Source organism: Hydra vulgaris, chromosome 15 (assembly GCF_038396675.1).
Source record: "Hydra vulgaris chromosome 15, alternate assembly HydraT2T_AEP".
Classification (NCBI taxonomy): domain Eukaryota; kingdom Metazoa; phylum Cnidaria; class Hydrozoa; order Anthoathecata; family Hydridae; genus Hydra; species Hydra vulgaris.
In genome coordinates this window covers 32,126,092-32,150,000 of record NC_088934.1, presented here as the reverse complement: position 1 = coordinate 32,150,000, position 23,909 = coordinate 32,126,092, and the positions used below count along the sequence as shown (strand labels likewise).

Below are 23,909 nucleotides of genomic sequence, written 5' to 3'. Positions count from 1 at the left end.
CTAATTTACCCAAGACACTAGAAATATCTTCTGTTTAGAGTTTTTTTTATAAAAGTTGTCAAAAATAGAAAGGTTTTTGAAAATGTTTTCACATTTACGAGAGTCATTTTAAAAACACTTTTAGTCAAAGCAAGCAATATTTTTACAAAGAAAGCTTTTTAATGATTTATACAAATCAATTGCGTTTTTCATAAAATTACTAAATATGCTACTAAATAAAACAACGCGGTGTTAAAATGGATTTTTATACTTTACATTGTTTTAGGGTTTTTTAGTTTGACTGACTCTTGTTGCTTTTGAAATAAACGGGTAAAACAGTAAAAAATTTTCGAAAAAAAGACAAAATAAACAACTTAGTTTAAAAGCACATATTTATGTATATTAAAACATTTTGATGAAATGAGAGAATCATTTTACATATAAAGTAGTGTTCATTTTGTGGTAAAAATATGATTTTGTAAATCTTATAAAAAGCCAAAAAGGTACTGTTCACACTTATACAAGTTTCCACTTTCACCAGTTCGTACTTACACTATTCGCAATTGTGCCAGTTTGCACTTATGAAACTTGCGATTTTTCAGTCTTTCTTTTCAAAATTCTGTTATTAATTTTGAAAATTCTGTTAATTCTTTCAAAAGTTTTTCTACCATAAAGAATGTGATATTTTTTGGCTTTTAATATTAGATCGTTTTTAGGAATATGTAAAGTTAAAATCTTGTTATTACTTTTGAACACATATACTAATCCTAACATTAATTTAAATTATTTTTCAAATACAAAGACAAAATTACTTCTACCAAAATTGATCGAATAACTCATCTTATTCTGCTGAGTTTGTAATCAAGCGTTTTTGAAGCTTGATTGCAAATTGAGCATTAAAAATGTCCCAATGTAATTTTCTCGCTCTAAACAAAATCTCTTATCTCTCAAAACAATTATTTTTCTTCCTGGACTTAACTCACCTTAATTAAAGTTTTTAATAAATTTATATAAATAACTATCCGAAATAGTCAACATTTTTTTTTTTTTCAGTTTTAATGCTATCTTTTTCTATACCATGTTATATCCGTAAATTTTGTTGACTTAGCATAGAAATAGCCTCAAAAAGTCATTAAAATAATTTAAAGTAACGTCGTTACTGACCACATTTTTTGCGTACAGAAAAGCTACTCAAGCGCTGAGTTGACGTTGAGGATTTGAACCCGTATCGTACAACAGCCCTAATCTTAACTTTCCGTTTGACGCTCCAGCCAACTGAGCTGGAGTTGGTATGGAGTAAATAAATGATAAATATTTACAATTAAAATATACAAGCACTATTAATAAATAGAAACCACGTAATTAGCAGAGAATATTATTGTACTCTCAATACCGAAAATATACTCCTCCTTGATCTTTAAGGATCAATGACAATGTTCACTTCTATTTTGACTTTTGGAATATTGCATAAAGTTTGAGTGTTATTCGAGTATATTTTAGGTAACGCGGAACGCCGTTGATTTCTACAAAGTATTTTGAAGTATTGTTTTGACCGCTTACCTTGTTTAGTGATATTAACAAGAATGTAGTTTTTATTTTTTCACCTGCACCCGTAAGTAAACACATGTAAATGCCCCGCATCCCTGCATATAGAATCTATACACTTTTGTAGAAAAAAGCAAAGTTCATGTCCCTTTGCACCAATCTCTTAAGAATACAAAAAAAACCCTGGCTTTATTAGATTTGCCAGCCTTTATAAACCGTCATTTGTAATATAAGTAAAATTCATAAAACACATTCTATATACCGACCCGCTAACACAAAACGTTCGAGCATGTTTGACAAATCTTGTGAACTTTTAGGCATGCTCTATGAATGTTCTATAATTGTTCTAAAAAATTGAGTCTACAAAGTAAAAACATAACGTTTAAAAAACATTGCCACAACGTTCATTTTTGTTCGCGTAATGTTTGTTGCACACGTTATTTGAACCAACTTTTGTGAACTCCGATTTACAGTTCTTAAACGTTCAAATAACAGGCAGTAAGCGTTTACATAAAGTTCACTGAAAACGTTATTTTGATAGCTCTTGAAGGTTTAGCTGAAACGCGCAATAATGTTTACAAACTTTAACCAACGTTACCCTTTATAATTACGTTTTTCAACATATAAATGTATAGATTTACATGGACTTTTTTTTAATCTACATCTGCTGTATAGTTCTTTGCAATATATTAAAAATTCATATTTAAGATGTTTAGCAAACATAAGAAGTTAGAATTTTTTTTCTAATAATATGAAATCATTTTTTTCTATAATATATATATATTTATATTGCTAAATGATTTATTACACTATAGCATCTTAAAAGATTGCTCAAAATCTTCGTAAAATAATTCATAAGATGTTAAGACCAATGAAATCAAGAAATTATACTCATCTTTTTTATTGGTGACAAAAGGAATTTTATTAGCGAGATTAGGGCCGACAGAAACAAAAAATTAGGTTAATTCACAACTTATTACAGTTGCATCAAAGAAAAATTAATCATTAATTTTTATAATTTCGGGCATTGAGCATGGTTTTATTTTTTGCATGCCAGTAAATTCTCTAAGAATTTCACATGCGCGTTTACAATTATCTTTGTTCATCTCAAGTAAATCTGAGTAGAATATCTCATGTGAGGCCTCATAATATACCTCAAACATTCTTTAACATAAACTATAAATTAATATAGTTTTACTGTGATCAGGCTTTGCTTCGGTAAATATTTTGATGGGATGAAGCTTATTAAGACCCCCCTGTTTATTAATTTTTGCTAGTTATCAAAAACAAAAAAATAAAAAAATTAAAGTCAGTAAAGTTCGGGCATAAAAATTAAAAAACTAATTTTTTTAATCAATAACAAAAACAAAAACTTTCAGTGTAAACAGGCTTTAAAAATCGCTGACAAAGTAAATCTCGATTTGCCAAAAATGAGCTTTTGGTTTATTTCTCACAAAAGTATAAAACTTATGTCATCAATATAAATCCTATGAAAATTATTATTTAACTGCTTTTAGAAAATGCGCATTTTGACCACTATTTGCGCCAGAACTAAATAGTTTTATGGGTGTTTTATAAAAAGTATTAGTTTGGAAAAATAAACATAAGTTTTTCATAAAAGAAATACTTATATTGTAATGTAAAAGAATTCCTTCCCTCCTCTTATTAACGCCCCCTATCTAGCTTATTAGAACTGGATAAAAGCTCCCTACCCCGTTCTTTTTATTTTCACCCCCTACCCTTGTATTATGGACTTGAGAGTAGGTACACGAATACTTTACATGAAGAAGTTACAGTTGTTTTGTTTAATAATTTGCTAATTAAAATACTTTAGTTTTAAATTTAATATATTTAAAAGTAGATAAAATGAAGCAGAAGATTATGCATTATCAGATATTCAGATCAAAGTGAATGGCAGCTAAGTTACCTCTTCAGCTACAATCACAAAAAGCAACAACCAAAATGACAACGACACTGACAGGACTTTGTTTTAAAAAAACAACTTTAAGTTGTACCGATGATGAAGAAGTTGTTGAGCACTAATTGTTTTCAATTAAGCGCATCTCGGAAAAAAAGTTAGCCCTTGGAGACTGTTGATCAGCTAACACAGCTAGATGAATTGTGTAAGGATTGTGGTACTTACAGCAATTTGGCATGATTTAAAATGTTGAGATTATATATGATACAAAGTACTCTATTTGTAATGATATTATATAACTATTTTATATTTTAAAAGTAATCTATGATTAATAGGTTGACACACCCCAGTTTTTTTGCTTATTTTCGATTTTGAAAGAGAATCAATGTTGGCACGCAAAAATGTTATGACAATTAGTAAGCTTTGAATTCGATTAATAAATTTTTGATTAAACTTTCCAAAATAGGCGGCAAAAAAGCGACTGACTTGATAAGACGAACTATAAACGTCTCATTACAAAAAAGCTTGCATGTCTTTTTAATTGGAAAGGTGTTTGCGGAAAGCATGGTTATGGAAAGTTGCGTTTTAAATTGGTTGTTGAAAGTGAGTACTTTTCTAATTTAAATTCTTATGATTTTATCTGTTTTCGTTGGTCATATTTAATTCACTATTGTAAAACTTGTTTGCAAATAATTCTATGAAATAAAATATGATTTGTTACATGATACTTTACATTTTAAGTTACCCGAACTAATATTTTGTTAAATTTAGTTTTCACTTAGATGCGGTCCGTCAAAATCCTTTTTTTAACTAATGCAAAAGCTGCATCTATCGATAAAAATATTCAAAAGTGGCTTTGACAAGCTGTATATAGAGATGTTCGCCTTCAAGGACATTGAAAAATCGAAACCGCAATGAAAAATCGAAAAGTAAATAGATTACTAATATTTTATTACCTTAAAAATACTATATTGTTATATAAATATTATTTAGTTTTGTAATTTAAACATTATTAATTTTTAAGAGTTTTATCAAATTTGATAATTTTAATTGTTAACTTTTTATTCTATATCGAACTACAAAGTATCTCAAGAATTACTTAGTTTGATAAATATGAATAAACTGAAAAAAATTTAAAAAAGTGCTATGCAGGAATCTTATTTTTACTATGACAATATAGTATTTTTCTATTGGCTCAATGCAAGTTTTATATCAGCGGAATAACAGTTTGACCATCCTCCAAACCAGGTTTTCATATTGGCCGAAATCAAGTTTTAATACCAGCCTTTAGCAAATATTGCTATTGGCGTACTCTAAGAAATTAAGGCAAATAGAAACAGGGTAAACTTATTTCAGTTAGAATTAGCAAAGTAGAGATTGCGGTAGATTAAGTTAGATCAGAAAACATTTAATTTATTTAGGTAATACGAGGTAAGTTATTATTGAAAACTTAACTTAATTATTATTGCAAAAAAACTTTGAAAACCTTAGAATATCAAAAATTGAATATTAAGGTATAAATGGCTACAAATTTTATTGCTTTAATATATACATATTGAGTCAAAAGAGTCAGTCTAATAAAAAAATGTTATTAAATAAAAATATTAGATTGCTGTTATTTCTGTAATAGTTCTAAGCTCTTGGCTTACTGAGATAATATACGGGTATACTATTTTCAAATTAGCGTTGCTGTACTTCAAATACATTAACAAAACAAGTAGGCCAAGATATTTAATTGTGCTTTTTTAGCTTTATACAAACAATTATAATATACGCTAAATACATCCAAAAAAGTTATACTTTAACTTACTTGCAACAAATGACGGTAAGTTAACCCTTCTTTAGAAGTTTAATTACGGTTAGGCTTGGTTATATCAAATGTTTAAGCTCAATTCGATTCGGTTTTAAGCGCAATTCGGGTTCGGTTCGATAACAACTAAAGTTTAGTGTGCCTGATTTTTTTATTTTTTTAAATCTTATTTAGGTGCCCCAAAAAGTCTTTGCGGTCTTATCACAGAGCACCACGAATAGCATTTAATTGGAAGTTCACACATCCTTCCTAACCGTTGTGACAAAACTTGCCTAAAGGTGGGTGTTTGAAGCTATCTTCAAATGACGCATACTGTCACTGTCTTAACCCATGATTTTTGTGAACTGGCTGTATACAAAATAGTATAGTCCATACGTCAGGGGATTTTGAGACATTGTAATGAGACAGTCGCACAGTAGCCTCGTAAAAAGGATGCAATAATTCTTCGACGTCACACAACGAGTTTTCATTAACGTTGTTCAGTTGCTCAATTTTTTCAAACTTCTTTAATTTAGCAAAAATGGATTTGAAATTATTGACATCTTACTGGTATGATAACGATTGCAAAAGAAAAAATTGCCTATTCCAACGTGTCAAAACATCCTGTTTGGGAGAGATGTTTGAAAAAGCTCCTGGTTTTTCCCAGTACATTTGAAGTAGCCCACCTCTTCCTTTAAAGTCTTAAACAATTTATGAACTAAATTAGCATCTTGGAGTTTTAAAGCCTTTTCAATAGCTAAGTTCAGAATATGACCAACACAGATAAGTCTTACATCGTTGCGATAATGTGACTTCATAGTATTTGAATTATCATCTATAAATACCAAATTGCCACTTCTTTTAGTCTGCAAGAAAAGATTTTTTAAGTATTTCAGTTGTCTTTTCAATCTTAAACTCAATAAACTCCAATAATTCAACACACACTAATTAGACAAAAACTAATGTTAATATAATGTACTGTAAAAGCCTGATAAGAGTATTTCAGAATAACATCGGTATAGGGATCAATTGTTGTTAACCCTAGAAAGTTCGTCTTTCATCTTTCAAACAGATTCATTATAAAACTTAGGCAGTAGTGTCTTTGATAGCGTTGTTCGATTACTCATCCTCAAATTATAGTATCCTCAAATCATTGTTTGAGCAAAGTGACGCAACCCATCATCCTGATCACCTAAAAGGATAAATGTCTAAAGAAATCATGTACAACGCTGCACGTTTAATACATTCATGTATGTGTAGGAGCCTGTAAAATGTTAAGCTATAAAAAATAAAAAATAGACATATAGCAATACACAATGACTTTTTTTGTAAAAAAAATATTGCATGACTAAAATGCAATTAATATTTTGTAACAAATAAGATTTGCTATCAAAGGCAGCAAGTTACAAATGAAAAGTTAAAACAATAAAAAGAAAAAAACAACATCAACAAACAATAATTACTAACATTTTCCATTTTATATGAAAAAATTGTTATTTTTAACTGTCCAAGCTTAGTATTGATTTTATTGATGTGTGATGTAATATGTCTTTGTGGAGTTGTAGTATAACCAAACAGCACTGAAAACTATAATCCACACTTTTTACAACCGGAAAACTTTTTAACAACCTGCTGATTACAACGTGATCATTCACAATTATACAAAATTTAAATAAAATATGTTGTAACTAAGATCAATTGACTATATTAAACTTTTATTAATCCATTAATTATCAAACCTGAATGCTGATCAAACAGGCATTATATGGAGTATGCAATGCCCGCGAGATACAGGCGATTATGAATTGCATAAAATGTTTATAAAACTAAATAGTTATAAACGCAGTAAGTCTAGCAGCAAACTCTACCCCCAACTTCAATGCAGCGGAAGCATGTCCAGCATTTACTCTTTGTACATGATAGAAGTATTATGCAAGCTGCTCCGTCTTTTATCAACTTCTTCATTACTTTTTAAATCTCTTTACAAATTAATTTACTGTTTCTCATTATTACTAAGTTATTATGTACTTACTTTATTCATTACCAAGTTAAGAGGCAATATGAATGTGATATCAGAATGATATCAAAACCTTTTCAAGCTATGATATCAAAAAGTAATATCATTTTAATATCATAGTAAAATCATAACTTTGGGAAAAAAACTTAAGTTTTAGCAAAGTTTCATATATTATTTATAAAGCTCAGTAAAAGTTAAGTTTTTTTTTAATGTGCCTATAGTAAGTTTTGACTTATGAACTCATATTATAATATCATTATAATATTAGGAACTTGTCATGCTATGATATGAAATACAAGATGCTTACATTCATACTACTCTGCCCGTAAACGTCATTCAAGAATTAATAATTACTTTCAAGAAGGCTCAAAGATATCCAAAAAAGTAGTTAAAAAGTAGTAAGACCATGTAACTGAAACATTAAACTTTTTTTATTGCTAGCTAAAAAAAAAAACTAAATTTTATTTAAAGTAATAAAAATAAAAAGTAAATTTTCTATTTTTGACTCCTTTATTTTAATACGAAAATGTTATAGAACAAATTTAAAATATGCCACATCTCCTATTTTTGTTTATAAACTCTTCAACTATTCCAGAGTTATTTTTTAGTCTTTATATAGCTTTGATTTTAGTACTTATTTAAAAAAGGGCATCTTTGGTTGGGCAAAATATCGAACAGCATCACCTGCTTTTATTAAGCTATATTTACAATTTTTAACTAAATAACATTATCAAAATATTATTTCAAACGTGTTAGTTAAATACATATTAATAGTAATGATAGTAGTAGTAGTTTACGCTGTGTTAGACAGATCCAGTGAATGTGTTGTTTTGCAATCTATTTGTTATAGTATTACAGCAGTTATGTTTGATTGCTATTCAATCATTAATTAAAAGCTATTTTTGCATTACACCTTCAATCGAAAATAAGTTCCATGCATCTAAATTATGTTAAAAAGGAAATGATACAATTTAATACGAGGGAGCATTTCTTTTTTGACAAAGTTAAAGCTTTAGAAATAATCTTAACATAGTTGCAGCTCTAAGAGTTTTAAAGCAATCCCTTCTTAAATAGTTTTAGTAAGTTGGAAACGTTTTTCAATGTTTATTTTGTCAACTTTTTTAACTTTTTTAGTTTTTTTTTCTCAAGACAATAATCGTCTTGCCTTTGATGTGAGCATACGCGTTTTATACCGAAGAATAATTTTTTTTTTTTTTTTTTTGAGGAGAATAAAAACAAATATATATTAAATTTAACTTGAAAATATCCTACTAATTAATTATTATATTTTATCGTTACGATGGAATAAAAAATAGCCATGATTTTAAAAACAAAAAAGATGCAAATACCAAAACAAGCAAATCTATTTTATCAATAAACATAGTTCACGATATATTTCAAGAAATGTTTGCCAAACAACAGAAAGGCATCTTCAACCTCATAAGCAGAAATCTAAAATTAACAAATGATATAATTGTCGAGGTACTTAAAGAAGCAAGTAAATCTAAAGAAAGATGTAAAATCCTAGAAAAAGTGAAGGGAAAATCAAAGCTGAGTTTAAAAAAAATAACAAGAAAATAAAAAATTTAAAACATCCTAATAAAGATATTGAAAAAAGTTTAAATGTCACCCAGGAAATTCAGTAAAAAAAGTGAAGTGGAAAAAGTGATAAAAAGTAAAAATAATAAAGTTATCGATGATGTAGGTAAGAAAAAACTAAGACAATTGGAGGACAGACAAAGAAGAAACAACATTTGGAGTGATAGAGTTATCGAAAACAAACTTGAAAATTGAAATGATACTGAAAGAAAAGTTCAAAGTTTGTTCGAGAGTAATCTACGTCTTAGCAATATCAACGTAGAAAGAGTTCACAGAACGGGAAATAACGAAGAAAACAAGACCAAAACCATAGTTGTCAAAGTACTTCACTATAAGGACGAAGTAAAGGTGTTACAGGCAGCAAATAAACTCAAAGGACCAAGAATCTATACAAATGAAGATTTTTCCAGCAAAACACATGAAGTAAGAAAACATTTTTCTAAGCAAGATTAAAGAACATAGAAAGAATGTTAAATATTCTGTTATTATTTACGATAAACTCATTGTAAAAGATTTTAGGTAAACTCATTGTGAAAGATTTTAAAGCAAACCAGCGCTTGATAAAATTTTCTACTTTCAATCTTTAAATAAATACATTTATTATACTTAATAAAATAATTACATTGATATTCATTATTCTTATATTTTTTTATTTGATAATTTATCCTTACAATTAGTCAAAATACTATTTTCTAAAACACTAAATTTAAATAAATTCAAGATAAAAAGTAATATTATTAAATAAAGGATCTGATCCTGATTTTAACTATTATAAAGAATAAATTATAAAATTTAATCCAATATACTATGATACAGAATCGGAAAATTTTATTGAATGTTTGGATATTAATTCGTTCTCACTATTGCACATAAACATAAGAAGCTTACAAAAAATTTTTGAATTATTCAAGCAGTTTTTGTTTGAAATTAAAATTGATTTTAAAGTTACTTGTCTCAGCGAAACTTAGTGTCACAATGTCAATATTGAGATTGATTCAAATTGTCAGTTACAAAATTATAAAGCATTTCATTAGTTTAGGAACTCTGAGAAGGCAGGTGGAGGATTATGTATTTTATATGAATGTAAAAAATAATTATGCTCAACCACAACCAATTATCATTCGTTTTGCATTTAAATGGCAAACAAAGCCTTAAAAAATATTATTGTCTACGTTAAATAAAGACCACCTTTTGGAACATTAAAAGTATTTGAAGATTACTTAGAAAAGATATTTTAAATCGAATTAAGATCAAATAAAAGCGTGTACCTCGTGGGCGAAATTTACCTCAACTTTCTTGAGTATGACGCAAATAAAAAAAAAAAACTTTTTAAATTGTATTTTCCAAAATGGATAAATCCCACTAATTAATAAGACCATTCGAGTTACCAAAGAAAGTGCTACTCCAATTGATAAAATAATCATTAATGAATTCATAAATACCAAAATTAAAAAAGGAATTTTTAAGTCTGATATTTCTGACCACTTTCCAGTATTTATAGTGTCTCAAAAGTGCAATAATGTTAGTGCCCAAATAAAGGAAAGAACAACTTGAGTAATAAATGAAACTAAAATAAACTATTTTTAAAAATTACAAACGTTAATAAAGCGTATGATATGTTTCTTAACAAGTTTCAAAAAGTTTATAACAAAGTTTTTCCGGAGACTACAAAGTTTGTCATAACAAAAACGGTAATAAATTCTTGGATAATAAAGGAGATTTTAAAGTCGTCAAAAAATTATAATGTTTTTGTAATAAATTTATAAAAAAAAAAAACACTTCAAAATGAAGCCAAGTATAAAAACTACAAGCGTCTTTTTGAATTAATTTTAAGACGTTCTAAAAAATATTATTATTCTGAACAGTTAAGTAAACACAAAAATGAAACGCAAAAGATCTGGAACATAGCTAAAGAAGTAATTGGAAAAAAAAAATCTGGATTGTAATAGCGTTCCAATCAATTAAAATTAATTAATGAACCTAATACAGATTACAGATAAATCTTTAACTACAGAGCAATGTAGGTTCTAACTCAGCATCAAAAACAGAAGCTACAAAAATAAAATTCGAATCTTTTTTAAATTCTAATAATACCAATATAATGGACAATAATGAATTTACGGAAAAAAAATTTTAAATGCAATGCCTTTGTTAAAACCTTAAAAATATTTAGGATATAACAATATCAGTAGTCGCCTCATTATAAAACCAATAAAATATATAAATATTCCACTATTCCACATAATTTTAATTTATCTTTAAAACAAGGCGTTTGTCATAAAAAGCTTAAAATTGTAAAAATTGTACAAATTTTCATATCTAATGATGTTTCAATCGTTGTAAATTATAGGCCAATCTCAATTCGTCCTTGTTTCTTAAAAGTACTAGAATGAATTATCTACAATAGACTTTATTCTTTTCTTAATAGTACTAACATTCTTCACAAGAAACAATTCGGATTTAAGTCAATTCATTCCGCTAACCATGTCATTATTCATCTTATTCATAATATACTTAAGGCGTTTGATGAAAAAAATATATACAGCAGGAGTTTTTATAGATCTCAGCAAAGCGTTTGACACAGTTGATTGTAATATTCTTCTAGCTAAACTAAAACATTATGGCATAAAAAACTCAAACATTAATTGGTTTAAAACTTACTTAACAAAAGTAAAACAATACATATCGTTTAACGAAGGAAAATCAAAACATATGACACTCACATTCGGTGTTCCTCAGGGGTCAATACTTGGACCACTACTCTTTCTTGTTTATATTAACGACTTACATAGGTTTTCTAATATCTTAACTTCAATTTTATTCGCCGATGACTCAAACTTGTTTTATTCTTATAGTAACATTGACTTCTTATTTGAAACAGTCAATAAGGAACTCACAAATTTAACTGAACCGTTCAAGTCAAATAAACTATCCTTTAATATAAATAAAACAAAATACACTTTTTTTTATAGACTTCATGAAAAAATAAATAATTCTACTAGGTTTACTCTACTAGATTAAAACTTCCCTATCTTTGTATTGATAATTCTATAATAAAAAGAGAACACGTGCGCGTTCTTAGAATTATTTTTAAACGAAAATCTTTCATGACGTGAACATAATAAATCATGTTTTTTCTACTAGATTATCAAATCGAAACTACATTCAACCCAAAACCCATTATACGGCAACCGAATTCTCTATTGCAAATAGAGGACCCAAATTATGGAATTCTAAATTTAATAACGACATTAAAACTACTTCTTTTCACAATTTTAACATAAAATTTAAATAAAAACATCTTATTATTAATCAATGAATCGAGTTATTTCTAAAATTTCTTTTTTTTTTCTTTTTGACTTTATTTTTATCTTCTCTTTTATTATTTCTGGTTTTTAATTTTTTCTTTATCTTTTTAATTTCTTTATGCAAACAAGCCAACTGGTTTGCTTTTTTCTGTTCTTGTTATTATTAACTTTAACAGTGTATAAAATAACTCTTAATCCTAACAATGATTATTGACTAACAATCAATAAAATTATTTTAACAAATAGTTCTTTTTATAACGTTATTTCAAATCAGCTTTTACATTTAATTTTCTTTCGTTTTTTGTACATCTTAAGGTTTTTAGTGTTTTTTATTAAATTGTACCATTTTTTTTTTTCTTTTGTGTTTTTGTTTTTTGGCGTTTGTTAGTCAATTAAAAATATATTTCAATTAATTTTTTACTTTATAATAAAATTTTTATCTTATAAAACTGCTGCTTTATAATGAAAAAATACGATGTAAACTACGGGGCTTAGTGATAAGACTATTTTTGCCTTTTTTTTGCCCCGGCCATGTGAATATCTATTTATACATTTTGGTAGCATTATTTAAACGGAAAAAAATATACATAAAAAAAAAAAAACACCATGCATATGTAAGTACAACTGGAACAAATCTCTCCTTTTTATATTCTTAGAGTTAACAAGCCTTTGGCAATCAGTTTTTTTAAATGTTTATTTGAACACAATTTTTACAAAGCCCTCATAACAATTATTAAATCAGTGAAATTTTTAAACATTAATCATTTAAGAAGTTCCAAAAACAAAAGGAAAGCACAAATGGTTCAGCAATGCTTGTTGAAAGACTTTTAAATTAGCATAGTTAATAAATACCGTTCGTAACTATGTTGTAAATGTGGAAGTTAAAAATTCTGGTTGCTTAAATAAACAGTTTATTGGACTTAGTACAAATGATTAATAGGACTGAAATCCATAATAATAAGACATATATCAATATATAGGAGTTAATAGGACTAAAATTCATAAATGCAGCAAAAAGATTTAAGAACTTACCACCGATATAATAAGTATTAATTATAAAAGTAATAAATATTTTTTGCTGACATTTAGATACGTCCTACCCAATAAGCTGTTAAATGTTCAGTATTCTAACAAGAGTAACTACATTGTAACTACTTTTGTGTAGATCTTTCAGCACAAGTTATGATGCTTTTGAGAATGCCTTAAAACTCAGATGTTGCTATAAAGTTAGGTTTTTAAACTATTCCAAGATATTTTATTTGTTTTTTTATTTATTTAGAAACTTAATTTTTTGTATTGAATACTTTACTTTTAATATTTCTTTGCAGTTGTCTTATTTTCACTTATTCGTTATTTTTTTTTATTTACCTGCATTTAGTTGCATCCTATTACTTCTTTATTGGTTTAGTTGGTGAGCATACGTAATTTAGGTTAAAAGAAGGTAACTTGATAAAAGATTGTAATAAAAAAAAATAAAGATAGGGTATTGAGATCTAAGAAATAATATTGACAGACTGCCATTCCATAAAATTGCCAATATGTTTATCTGGCCAATCTAGTGTTATGTTGACAATATTTGTGAAACCGGTCCATTTGTTGTGGCGTTGATTTGTGGATTACAGAAGTCAGCTAGTTCATAACACTTATAAGACTACACAAGGGAGTTAAGAAATCTTAGGGGACATCTATAAAGTATGTATGCAATAAAACAATTAATTAGGAAACTCCTTCCCATTGTACACACCTGCATGCTTTTTATGCCCTCTGTCTCCTCGAGCTGCATGAGTAAGTATTATTACAAATCAACCTCTTACACAAAACCCTTTTCCAATGCATAATTTTTTCAAAGCATTAAAAACTAAATTTTTTTAGATAATTTGACATCACTCATAACCGAATTAATAATTTTGTTGCATAATAGACAAAAAAAATAAAGTTTTCAAACAAATCGAGAATTAGTCACACCGCGTACATATTTGCTGTCTATAACCACCACCCCTCTCTATTGTACACACTTATAAGTTTTTGGGTAACCTTCTCCCCCTTATCCGCATACACTTAATGGATGACCCCTAATGGTAAAAGACATTATTGATAATAATGAAAAATTCATACAAGTAAAAGGTAAAATATATTATTTTGTGATGCACCAGCTACAACTCTAGTTTTATTTCTATAATGGTCACTATGGATGTGATTGTAAGGTGGCAAAAACCTTTCATGGTTAAATGAGTTTATGCCAACTCGTACTTAATGCTAGAATATTTAGAGATAAAGATCAGAAAAACTATCACAAAGATATCAGTGTCTTGGAGACTTTCAACTTAAAGTCGACATGGTGCAGCAGTTTCCTCTCAACATAAATCAAGGACTTGCTTGTACTAAAAATTCACATTGCTAGTACTAGAAATAAAACGTTGCTTGTACTAAAAATATACATTTTATAGAAAACTTGCTTGTACTTAAAATATACAAATAGAATTTAATTGTAAACCACGTTTTAAAACCAAGTTTAAAATAAATGAAGTTGTAAAAGGCCTCTCAATCCAAAACTTTTGAATTTATTTAACGAAGTTAAATTATAAACCATATTTTAGAAACTTTTGGGGACTAATTCTTAGTGTTTATTAAAAACGAAGGAAGACCAAGTTTAATGAATATGTTTACAATTTTACTGTAATCTTATACAAAGTGAACTAAATTTGAAATCTATTTCAATGCTTGTGCTAAAGTTTGAGATATAATGTCAATGTTATTTTTTATCTAAGCTTTCTAGGTTTATAATTGCAATTTGAACAGCAAAGCAATTAAGCTTGTTTTTGGATAAGAGATAATCAAGCTATGGCAATGATTATCTCTTATCCGAAAAAAAAAAAAATTCATAACTTAGAATAAGACATATTTGTTGAAAAGGTCAAAACAATTTTTATATTGTTAATATAATAATATAAGAGCAACATATTATATTATTTTGTGGCTATTATTTTTGTTTATTATATTCAGCTCACACTAATGTTTTGAGACGATAGTTAAATCTGAATATATATCAATCAAAGACCAATCTAATTCTCTCTGAATATATATCAATCAAAGACCAATCTATACATTTTTCACATTTTTTGCATTTCGTTTTGTTATGGCTTTACCCAAATATTTACAATCTATTATTTTTTTTCAAAATAAACTCTTAATAATTATATTAATTTTTTTCTAAGCGTTATGTAATATAATACTAAATTTATATTTTAAATTTAAGTATATATAATATGACATCCATCAATTTTACCAAATATGTTTATTTATACGATATATATTAACCTTTCTAAGTAAATAGAAAATTATTTAAAATAATTGTAAAATATTATTTATAAAAATACAAATAGTTAAAATAATAAAATAATAAATTTTTATTTCTAAATAAAATAACTATAGCCGAAATATTATGATAACAAGTTTAGTGTAAACTTCTTATATTATAATATCAAGTTTTGAGTTCAGAATGAAATGAATGCGTGATTTCACGTTGAATTTGCGTGATTTCATATTGATTTCAATGCATAATTTCATATTGGATTCAATATGTTTTATTTCGTATTGATTTCAATGCGTAATTTCATATTGGATTCAATATGTTCTATTTCGTATTGATTATTTGATATTGATTTCAATGCGTGATTTTTTATTGATTTTAATATGATATTGATATAATAAATATATTCGAAAAATGCTAATTCAGAAATCAGAGAGACTGGCTCCCTTAAATATAGAAAGTGAAGTGGTAGACCTCTTAAGCTAATAAAAGGTAAGAATAAATATTTGAAAACTATATCTTTCAGAAAGAGAAAAAAGCATCAACCGAGCCGGAAAAAGACATTAACTTAGCAACTGGGAAAAATGTCAGCTCTTCTTTTATTTGACGTTACATATTTAAATCGAGATTAAGAGGGCGTGTTGCAATTCGAAAACCATTATTACGGTGTGGTAATGAAGAAAAACGACTAAGATATGCAAAACACCACAAAGATTCGGCCCAGGAAATATATAATCGGATTCCGTACACCGATCAATCCAAATTCGAAATTTTTTGAAAGAAAGGACGCCGATATGTTTGAAAAAGAATTGAAGAAGCCTATAAGCCCGAGTGTTTAAACCCTACTTTTAAACACCGAGAAGGCTTTTTAAAAGTTTGGGGCTGTTTATCTTCATCTGGAGCAGGTGATTTGATTAAAATAGGGGGGCAACTCAGCGAGGAACGTTGTGTGGAAATCCTAAGGCACAATGCTGTATCTTCCGGAATGAGACTAATAAATCATAATTTTATTCTGCAGCAGGACAATGACCCTAAAAATTGTTCGTGAGAGGCAGAAAATTATTTGAATGAAATGGCAGAGGAAGGAGTACTGGAATTGTTGACCCGGCTTCCTCAGAGTCCAGTTTTGAATGCAATTTAGTATATTCAGGAATACCTGGAGAGAAAAAAGGTTGAACTTTCTCCTCAAAATGCCGAAAAATGTTTTAAAATGCTTCAGAGAGAATGGCACAACATACCCCAGGATTTTATAACTAATTTGTATGAATCTATTCCCCGGCGAATATTTGCTGAGTTTAAGGCAAAAGGAGGACATAGTAAAAATTAAATGTTTTTTTATGAAGTTTGACATTAAAAAGTTTTTAAGTGTTCAATATCTTGTGTGTAATACATGTGTTTTAATAAGTTTAGAATATAGAACTACAAACTTAAATATTTTAGAAGAATTCTTCGGGATTATATTTATATAAGAATTCTTCTGGATTATAATTCTTCGATCTTTATTTTTTTATATCATATATATATATATATATATATATATATATATATATATATATATATATATATATATATATATATATATATTTATATTTCTATATCATAGTTTTACATAATTACTCACATGCACATAATATTTTATGCAACGCATCGTGTATTATAGTAAGTATTGTTGTGCAAATTGAAAAATTTTGATTACTTAAAACCTTTTTGTGGCTTGCTTATGGTAGAGACAGTTTGCTTGGTTCGGTTTGTTCCCCACAGTTTTAAAGTCCTGATTCGGTTCGGTAACAAGTAAAGTTCATGTTCAGTTCAGTTTTGTCATTGGTAAGGTTCTTGTTTGATTCGTTTCCAATCTATTTCTTCAATCTTCTCCAGGTTTTCCTTCAAATATTTACTTTACATTTACATTTTTGTAATGGCTTCCACGACCACGAGCTTTCTTAATCATTTCTTTTTTACAATCTTGTTGGTAGAATTATATAACACTCTTATTTTCCTTTTTTGGAATTCGGGCGTCGCCATCAGACTCCATAATTAAATTAATAAAAATCTTAAAGACTCGTAAATCAGTCATTTTAAAGTAATAAATTCCAACACATCAACACTAGATGAAAAGTATAACCTCCAATCAAGTGAATCAAGTTAATGAAACAAAATCAGATGTTGCGTAAATAGATTGTGCTGCATCATCTCATAGAAAAATATCACCATTCAGTAACTTTAGGTGTTCCTGAAATTAACTGTAATTCAACATTGCCATCCAACAATTACTATAAAGCCTGATATATGTGATATTCTATGAAAAATTGTATTTTTGAAGGAATTTGTACCCTCAGTTAACGCAATTCTGTACTTTATAATATATAATAACAGAGATTTTTTTTTGCCCAATTAGAACTTAAAGTGTTTCTAAAACGTTAATTTATTGTTAAATGCCATGTTTAAAAAACCTTTATTTAACGCTTTTAACAAATTTTTAAATAGACCAATCTATAATAGTATAATAGTAAAGGTGTAATTTTGAATTTCTGTTTTTTGCATTACATATTTTTTCTCTAATTATATCCCTAATACTTTATCAATTTCAAAAGTATAAGTTTAAAGACATTATGTTCATAAGAAATTAAAAGAACATATAAATAAAAAAAATTTAAAGTTACAAAACACACGATGCTACTATTGTCCTAAAATTATTATTTTAAGCTAGAAGTAATGCTCTGTTAATATAAATACATATACATATATATTCTTAAAATTACCTGCTAGATCGCTGGTTGGTTGGTAACTGGAACAGTTTTTCCTTAGAACATTTCTAATACAATAAATATATATAAATTCAACATAAAAATATAGATATTAAATATATAGAAACATTTTTTATCTAATTTATATTTTTTTGAAATAAGGAAATAATTTGAAAGTGGAAAAATATTGGATTTTTTTGTTTCATTGGTCATATTTTGTCTTGTGGTAAAATCCATCTAATAAAAAATTGCTATAAAATGTTTTTAGAGAGCATTAAAATAAAAAAAGTGAAATCCTAACAAATTTTTCAAAGAATAACTTATAGCAAACAATAAAAACAAATAAAAAAGCATTTAATTACTATTTTTTGCTTTTTTAAAAACATATATAACATATTTATTTTTTATTAAATATTTTTACATTTTTGTTTTATTGTTATATTATTCATATAAGTTCATAAGATAATTGTCTAATTTATCAGTAAACTCATTTTCAAGCAAGTTCAACTTAACTTTTTTAAACAAATTCAACTTAATCAAGCAAAACAAATTCACTATTGCCCGTATCTATAGTCAGGAATTGGGGCATTCTTAGCCAACACATTTCAACTAAGTCACTAAGGTTGCAATATATTTTGCAAATTGTATATAAAGATTATCTATTTGTCTTACTATATAGAAACGAAATTAGTTACAATTATCTCTACTCTTCGACTGTTTAAAACTAATATTCAAACATTGAATTGTCATCAAGCTAGATTATGTATACGAAATTTAAAGAAAATCTAATCAGGAAAATATTCCAAAATTTATTACAAAATTTAATTTTAGAGGTTAAAAGACAGAAACTTAAAATTAATAAAAACTTTGACAATGACTGTAGAAATCAAAGAAAAAAAACTGTAGAAAGACAAATAATAGTTTTCTGCAAAAAGTTTACTAATCTTATATTGTTAAGTAAAAAGTAAAAAAATTTTGTGCATATATATATATATATATATATATATATATATATATATATATATATATATATATATATATATATATATATATATGTATATATATATATATATATATATACATATATATAGATTCATATATATATATATATATATATATATATATATATGTATATATATATATATATATATATATATATATATATATATATATATATATATACATATATAAACACACACACATATATATATATATACATATATATATATAAATATATATATGTAAATTATGTAAGTGTATTTTACAAATAGAGTGCTCAATGTTCTTAAAGAACAGAGCAATAAAAAATTAGTAAAAAACACTTATCTAACTTTTATCTTCTACTTTAAGTTTCACCATTGCTGGATCATCAGGAAGAGTTCCTGATGATCCAGCATTGGTGAATCCTAAAGTAGAAGATAAAAGTTAAATAATTGGTTTTTGCTAATTTATATATATATATATATATATATATATATATATATATATATATATATATATAAATATATATATATATATATATATATATATATATATATATATATATATATATACATATATATATATATACATACATATATATATATATATATATATATATATATATATATATATATATATATATATATATATATATATATATATATATATATAATATGAACTAATATATTAAAAGAATATAACATTCAACAGAAATAATTTGATTATTTTTTCGTCACCTGAACTCTTCTGTTTTGTTGATATCAAGAGTATCGTTGTTTACTTTGTAAACTTCATTTGCCCAAGTACCACCTCTACCATTCAAATTGCACTTATTCGATCTTCCAAACATTTGATATGATATACCGTTTCCAGCCCAGCACTGGTGATTAAATTGTAATGAAAAGATTTCATAGTTTTCGTTTCTTGCCTGTATATAACAATTATACAAAGGATTAGTTTCAAAATCACCAAGCCGTTTCAAAGCTCTAGTTTGTTTATCTTCCCAACATCCAAGTTTTCTATGTAAAAACATAAAAAGTAGGAACTACGAACATTTATAACTATTTTTAAATGACATCGAATAATATTTAATATAATTAATTATATTATAAGTAAAAATTCTTCTTTTCTTTCTCTTTTTTTTAATAGCTTTTTTACAGTAGTGATTTCTTAATTTACATTTATTTTATTTTGTACAATTACATTGCTTTTTAAATGGGAACATTTTTTGTTGTTGTCAATGTTTTTTATTGTGAACTCTTTCATTATATATTACGTATATTACTCCACTATTATATATTATTAAATAAAATCTTATCCATATATTATAACAGGACTTTACAAAATGAATTTTGTTGTGTAATAGTTGTTGTGAAAGATTTATTGTAAAATAATTATTCTAAAATAATTCATATCAGTTAATCATTGTGAATAATACAGTAAAATTATTATTGATATAGTAAAATAATTCATATCAGTTACTATTAGCTATTGCATTATTTTTACTTGACAATAACCTGTATTGAAATACTTAATCATAACAACTTTTTTTTTATTTCAATGATTCACCAACTCAAACCCAAGTAAGGTATAAATTCCATGAATGAACCTTTTAAAGTGTTATAAAAAGAAAAAAGTTTTAGGTCTTTAAGGTTTGAATGAGAAAAATGGTCTTTATTTCTAGCACAAACGTGAGTTTAAGACTCAACTCCGTATTGATTAACGCATATAATTAAGATTTCCCCGAAATCAGTTTGGAAGTTGAGTATTTAAGTAAAAGGTATAAATAACTTAGGTCATGATACTAGCAAGGTTGCTGTTATTGGTGCCAGTGGTACTAAATAAATGGTTCATACTAAATGAATTTATTTAGTATGATGGTAAAATCACGCATGAAATCTGGGAGCTTAAATCAAGCATGTAAACTGTGGAGAACGGGAGTATTAAACTACAGTTTTATTTTTTTTAATCTTTACATTTTCGGATAATTTATTTTTTTAAATATAAAACTCTAATGAAATTTTATATGAATCAAGGAAGAGTTTTCAAAAAAAAATTTGAAAATAAATACTATGGTACCGAAAAAGTGCTTTAATGACGGATGACGGTATGTTAAGTATATACACAACTTTTTTATATATAGGTATGATATTTATAAGGTCTTTGTTAGTAAAAGCCATTTTGATGTTTAAAGCCAGAGAAAAAAATTTTATTTGTGATAAATGTAATGATGATGATTATTAATAATAATGTTTCTAATGATGAGTTAATGCTGACGGTTATTGTAATGATCCTGTGATAATTATTATTATTGTTAATGGTTGTAATAATATTCTAGAGGTAATAAGTAATAGTGTTGATGATTCCAAAAGTGATCTAATGATGATGATTAAAACGGCGATGTGGTGATAATGATTAGCAATGTTGAATGCTGTAATGATAAGCTAGTGGTAATAGTTAAATTTTTTTGTGATTATTCATATTAAAATTGTCAAAGGTACAATTACAAATTTCCAATTATTATTAAAACAATTTTTTAATGTACTCACTTTGGTATTTTTGTGAGAAATGCTTGTATAAAAGTTGACATTTAATACCAAATTTTAATAATAAACCAAAAAAAGGTATCAATCTAAAATAATTAAGATACTCAACGTTTCAGTGTACTGAAACATTGCATTAAAGATAAGAAATTTTAAAGATAACTCAACTCCTTGGTTGTAGAGAGTCTGGTATTGCAGTTTTTTGTGTTAAAGGTTTAGTCCGTAGTTAGGTTTGAAGGGTCTATATCTACGCTTCAAAAAATGACATTTAAACAAACAAACTCTTGGAAAAGTGTTACTACATAAATGGACTATATTACAAATAAATTACTTTCTCTGTTTTTAAAACTTTATTGCTTTTTTAGAAAAAGTATAATAAAAAATATTTTTACAGTTACCTTTGGCTTTCAAAGTCTGTCTGAATTTAGCATTTGTGGGGTTTTCAATATTATTCTAATCTTTTACTTTCATTGAATAAAAATTTTTTTTTTTTTTTCAATAGTGCAAAAAAAGTAATTTATAGAAAATGCTTATCTACTTTTTTACAACACTTTTTTACTATTATTATAACATTATACAACGTAAACTGCAATGAGCCTTTGTGTAATCAGTTAAAATGGCCGACAACACGGATTTTGAAGTGGAGGGGCACAATCGTCAGTTTCTCAAAAAAGTTCTCTATATCTAGATTTTTATAAATAAATAAAAACACAGTCCTTAACAAAAAAAAATGTGTGTATGTGTTTTCGGCCCTGGTTACAAGAGTAGAACACAGCATTTTTTTTGCTCAGTTACAAATATAGTTAAATTAATCGGTTTAACATCTTACTCAAATATTATTCCATCATATGCTACTTTTGGTGATTTGCAATTACTTTCTAAGAATAAAAAATACTTTATACTTAGCCATTGGTTTATGGCTAAAAACTTATCTTCAATAATAATAATAAGTTATAATAAGTAGTTTACTGATAACAAGTTTAAAAGAATAGCAAATCTTAATTCATTTATAATACAACAAAAAAAAACTATAATATAATTAGAAAAACTTTTGTCATTTGTATGTTTAATTGTGCAAATATAAATAAAAAATAAGAAATAAATTTACTCAACATTTAATAAAACATACCTAAACTTCCGTAAACATTTTTAAATAGTGGAACCAAAACTAACAAAGAGTTTATCTGGAAAGAAATCAAAGAGTATAAGATTATAAAATCAAAGGTTACTAATAAAACAAATGGTACTTTTCATTTATTAACTTTTTTAACAGTTTAAATGTTAAAACCCACATATTATTATAAAAAATTCTTCTAAAGAACTAATTTAGCTTAAACAAGTTTAATTTGTCTGGCATATTTAAAAAAATGAAAGCCGTCATTTTGCTTTTTAATTTACTCGTAAAAAATATTTAAATTAAAAAGTTTGGAAAACCTGACTACCAGCCTCAGAACCATAAAACTGAGTTTAAGAGCTATACTTTTACTAGGAAATAAAAAAAATTGGTACCCATAAAAACAGAGACACAAGCAAAACTCGTGCTATGATTTAAGAAGATGCAGCATTCAAAATTATAAACCAGAAAAAATGTATTATAAATACATGTGCAACAGCCTAATAGATGAAGAAAGGGTGCGCGGCTGGTAAACAGATGGAATCTGTTTACCCCTTAGGTTTTGTCTAGGAGGCCTGCTACATGACAGTAGTCGGATGCATTTAACATTTGCCCCAGATGAATAATTTTATCAAGACACCATCTCTAACTTTTACACAGCCAAGAGCCGAAAAATAGGGGTGTTTTTAGTCGGAGTTGGCTTCTCTTAGCCTTTGCCTAAAAATTGGGTCATACTAAACAGCAAGGCATAAAACAGGGTTACATGTAACCAGTGACAGGATAACCTGACCTGATTATAATACAATTTTTTTATAGAACCATATTGCATACTATTCTATAAAACCTACTATAGTACAAAAAAATAACAATTGCTGAACCAATTATAATAAAAATTGTTAAACAAAACACAAGACTGTGAAAAGCTCTATAGTATAATTATCTCTCTATTTCACTAAGATATATTTCCATTTTCCTTTTTAGTGCGTTTAATTTCCTTTTCTAATTTAATAGCATATATTATTATATATTATTAATTAATATGAGTTATTAATAAGTATTATT

General features: G+C 26.6%; 1 protein-coding gene across 4 annotated transcripts in view; it reads right to left on the bottom strand.

The window, feature by feature from the left end:
- LOC136091562 (hemicentin-1-like) overlaps positions 1–23,909 on the bottom strand; it is a 160,077-nt gene that overhangs the window by 123,283 nt on the left and 12,885 nt on the right. For all 4 annotated transcript variants that reach the window (XR_010644080.1, XR_010644081.1, XM_065819247.1 and 1 more), the window contains exons 2-5: positions 22,863–22,917; positions 22,563–22,611; positions 19,928–20,209; positions 18,225–18,277 (exon numbers count right to left, since the gene is read on the bottom strand). Coding sequence is in view for 2 of the 4 variants with exons in the window: in XM_065819247.1 (XP_065675319.1) it covers positions 18,225–18,277; positions 19,928–20,209; positions 22,563–22,611; positions 22,863–22,917 (439 nt within the window). In the remaining 2 variants the exon portion in view is untranslated. The remainder of the gene's footprint in view (positions 1–18,224; positions 18,278–19,927; positions 20,210–22,562; positions 22,612–22,862; positions 22,918–23,909) is intronic.